At 35.8% G+C, this 2,072-nt stretch overlaps 1 protein-coding gene across 1 annotated transcript; it reads left to right on the top strand.

The window, feature by feature from the left end:
• Positions 1-668: 668 nt before the first annotated feature.
• On the top strand, positions 669-2,066 carry LOC107733255 (H-2 class II histocompatibility antigen, I-E beta chain-like; the record flags this gene model as incomplete). Its single annotated transcript, XM_016544827.1, has 4 exons — positions 669-762; positions 972-1,247; positions 1,566-1,847; positions 2,023-2,066. Coding segments are annotated over exons 1-4 (666 nt in total), but the record flags the coding sequence as incomplete, so codon positions are not given.
• Between the last annotated feature and the right edge of the window lie 6 nt (positions 2,067-2,072).

The following is a 2,072-nucleotide window of genomic DNA, read 5'->3' as shown; positions in this document are numbered from 1 at the left end:
AGTCTTTTTTTTTGCCCCAACTTAAAAAAAAAAAAAAAAAAAGCATGAACCAGTACATAGAAATGTATAAATCAGCTGAGAAAAACTAAGCTGCTTACTTTCATATAAAGAAGAATGTACTGGCAACAAGCCTGTTAAATTCATCTTTAAAAAAAAAAAAAAAGACAAGTTTGTGATTTATAGCAATTACATTTTCTTTTGTTACTTTAAGTTTTTCTATTGCATCCTATGAGATACAGGAAGGTGAACAGGTACTGAATGCTAAACAAATGGATCGTGTTACAATCAGTGATCTCCTCCTATTTTATTTATTTTACACATAATAAATACAATGCAGAAAACAAAACACTTTGATGTAAATAATTGAGATGGCAATTATTATTGTTGCTCTCAATAAGCTCCTGTTGAGATTTGTCAGATTGGTAGTATTTGTAGCAACCAACTTTAAAACATACATTATGAACTTAGTTAAAATAAGATAAAATATGGTTTAATTAAACCTTTATAATTAGCAGAGAAGCTTGAAGAAAACAGTCATTGTGTAACTAGCTTTAGCTCTAAAATAAAACAGGATACTGCTTAGCAGCAGTTGACACTTGTATGTGTAGATGCTGATTGGCTGGTTGTTTCAGATATTCACCTCATGAACAAAGTATTGCAGGACTCCTCTTCAGTTGGGACAGTCACAGTGAGAGAAAATGTCACTGCCGAGGGTCTTGTGTTTTCATCTCATACTGATGCTGTCTGCATTCACTGGAGCAGGTAAAAACAATTAAGCGTCATGTAAAATGAGTAGATATATATCGACAGTAACATTCTTCATGATGAATTATTATTGTTAGTAGAAGTAGTAGTAAACAAGACAATTCACTAATACAGCAACCACTTAATTTATTTAAGTCCTTCTGTTTTTCTAGTTGACATGAAATCATCTTACATATCTGTAATGCTGATTTAACATTTCTTTTCAGCTGATGGATACTACTGGTCTCGGTGGAATAAATGTATCCACGGCTCCCGTGATTTCAGTGACATGGTGTTCGTTGATAACTATATCTTCAATAAAGATGTATACATACAGTTCAACAGCACTGTGGGGGAGTATGTGGGGTACACTGCACATGGAGTATATAACGCAGACTTATGGAACAAAGATACCAACATTCTGCAGCAAGAGAGAGCTGAGGTGGACAGATACTGCAAACATAATGCTGAACTCTATCAGTCAGCGATCGCTGATAAAACAGGTGAGCAGCACAAGATTCTAATCTCTCCTGTCACACATTAACTCGTTTTAAATGCTTACACTAGGCACTATTACACGACAGTTTGCTAATTTTATAATACTTTAAAACTTATTACAACACCATGACAGTCAACTTCTTAACTAACATTTTAAAATGTAGATTTTTTTTATTTATTTTTGTTTGCCCTTAGAAATATTAAATATACACTCCCGAACACATACATACAGTAGTATTTATGACATTTTATAGTACACCTTGCATGTAATCACAATATTTATTGTGGGATGTGCCCTTAAGATGTTACTGTTATTGATTCAGTGCCACCAAAGGTTAAGCTCAGTTCAGTGACGCAGGCTGGTGGCAGACATCCAGCTGTGTTGATGTGCAGTGCTTACCGCTTCTACCCACACGGGATCAAAGTGTCCTGGATGAGAGACGGTGCAGTTGTGAAGACTGATGTGACCTCAACTGAGGAGATGCCTAATGGAGACTGGTACTACCAGATTCACTCCCATCTGGAGTACACCCCCAAATCTGGAGAGAAGATCTCCTGCGCGGTGGATCACGCCGGCTTAACTAAACCCATCATCATAGACTGGGGTAAGACGAAACATTTATTTTCCTTCACATAAGACTTATATAAATGACATATTTTGACAAACAAAATTAAGATTGAATAAAAATATGTAAAGCTCCAGTAATTACATTCACACATGCTAGGCCAATATTGAACACTGTAAATATTCAAATAAAAAGTGGTTTCTGTATCTCATAGATCCATCTCTCCCTGAGTCTGAGAGGAATAAAATCGCCATCGGGGCGTCT

The sequence above is a fragment of the Sinocyclocheilus rhinocerous genome, unplaced genomic scaffold, assembly GCF_001515625.1.
Source record: "Sinocyclocheilus rhinocerous isolate Xijiao unplaced genomic scaffold, SAMN03320098_v1.1 scaffold13238, whole genome shotgun sequence".
Classification (NCBI taxonomy): domain Eukaryota; kingdom Metazoa; phylum Chordata; class Actinopteri; order Cypriniformes; family Cyprinidae; genus Sinocyclocheilus; species Sinocyclocheilus rhinocerous.
Note: the sequence above shows the minus strand (reverse complement) of the source record. Positions and strands in the feature narration are given on the sequence as shown.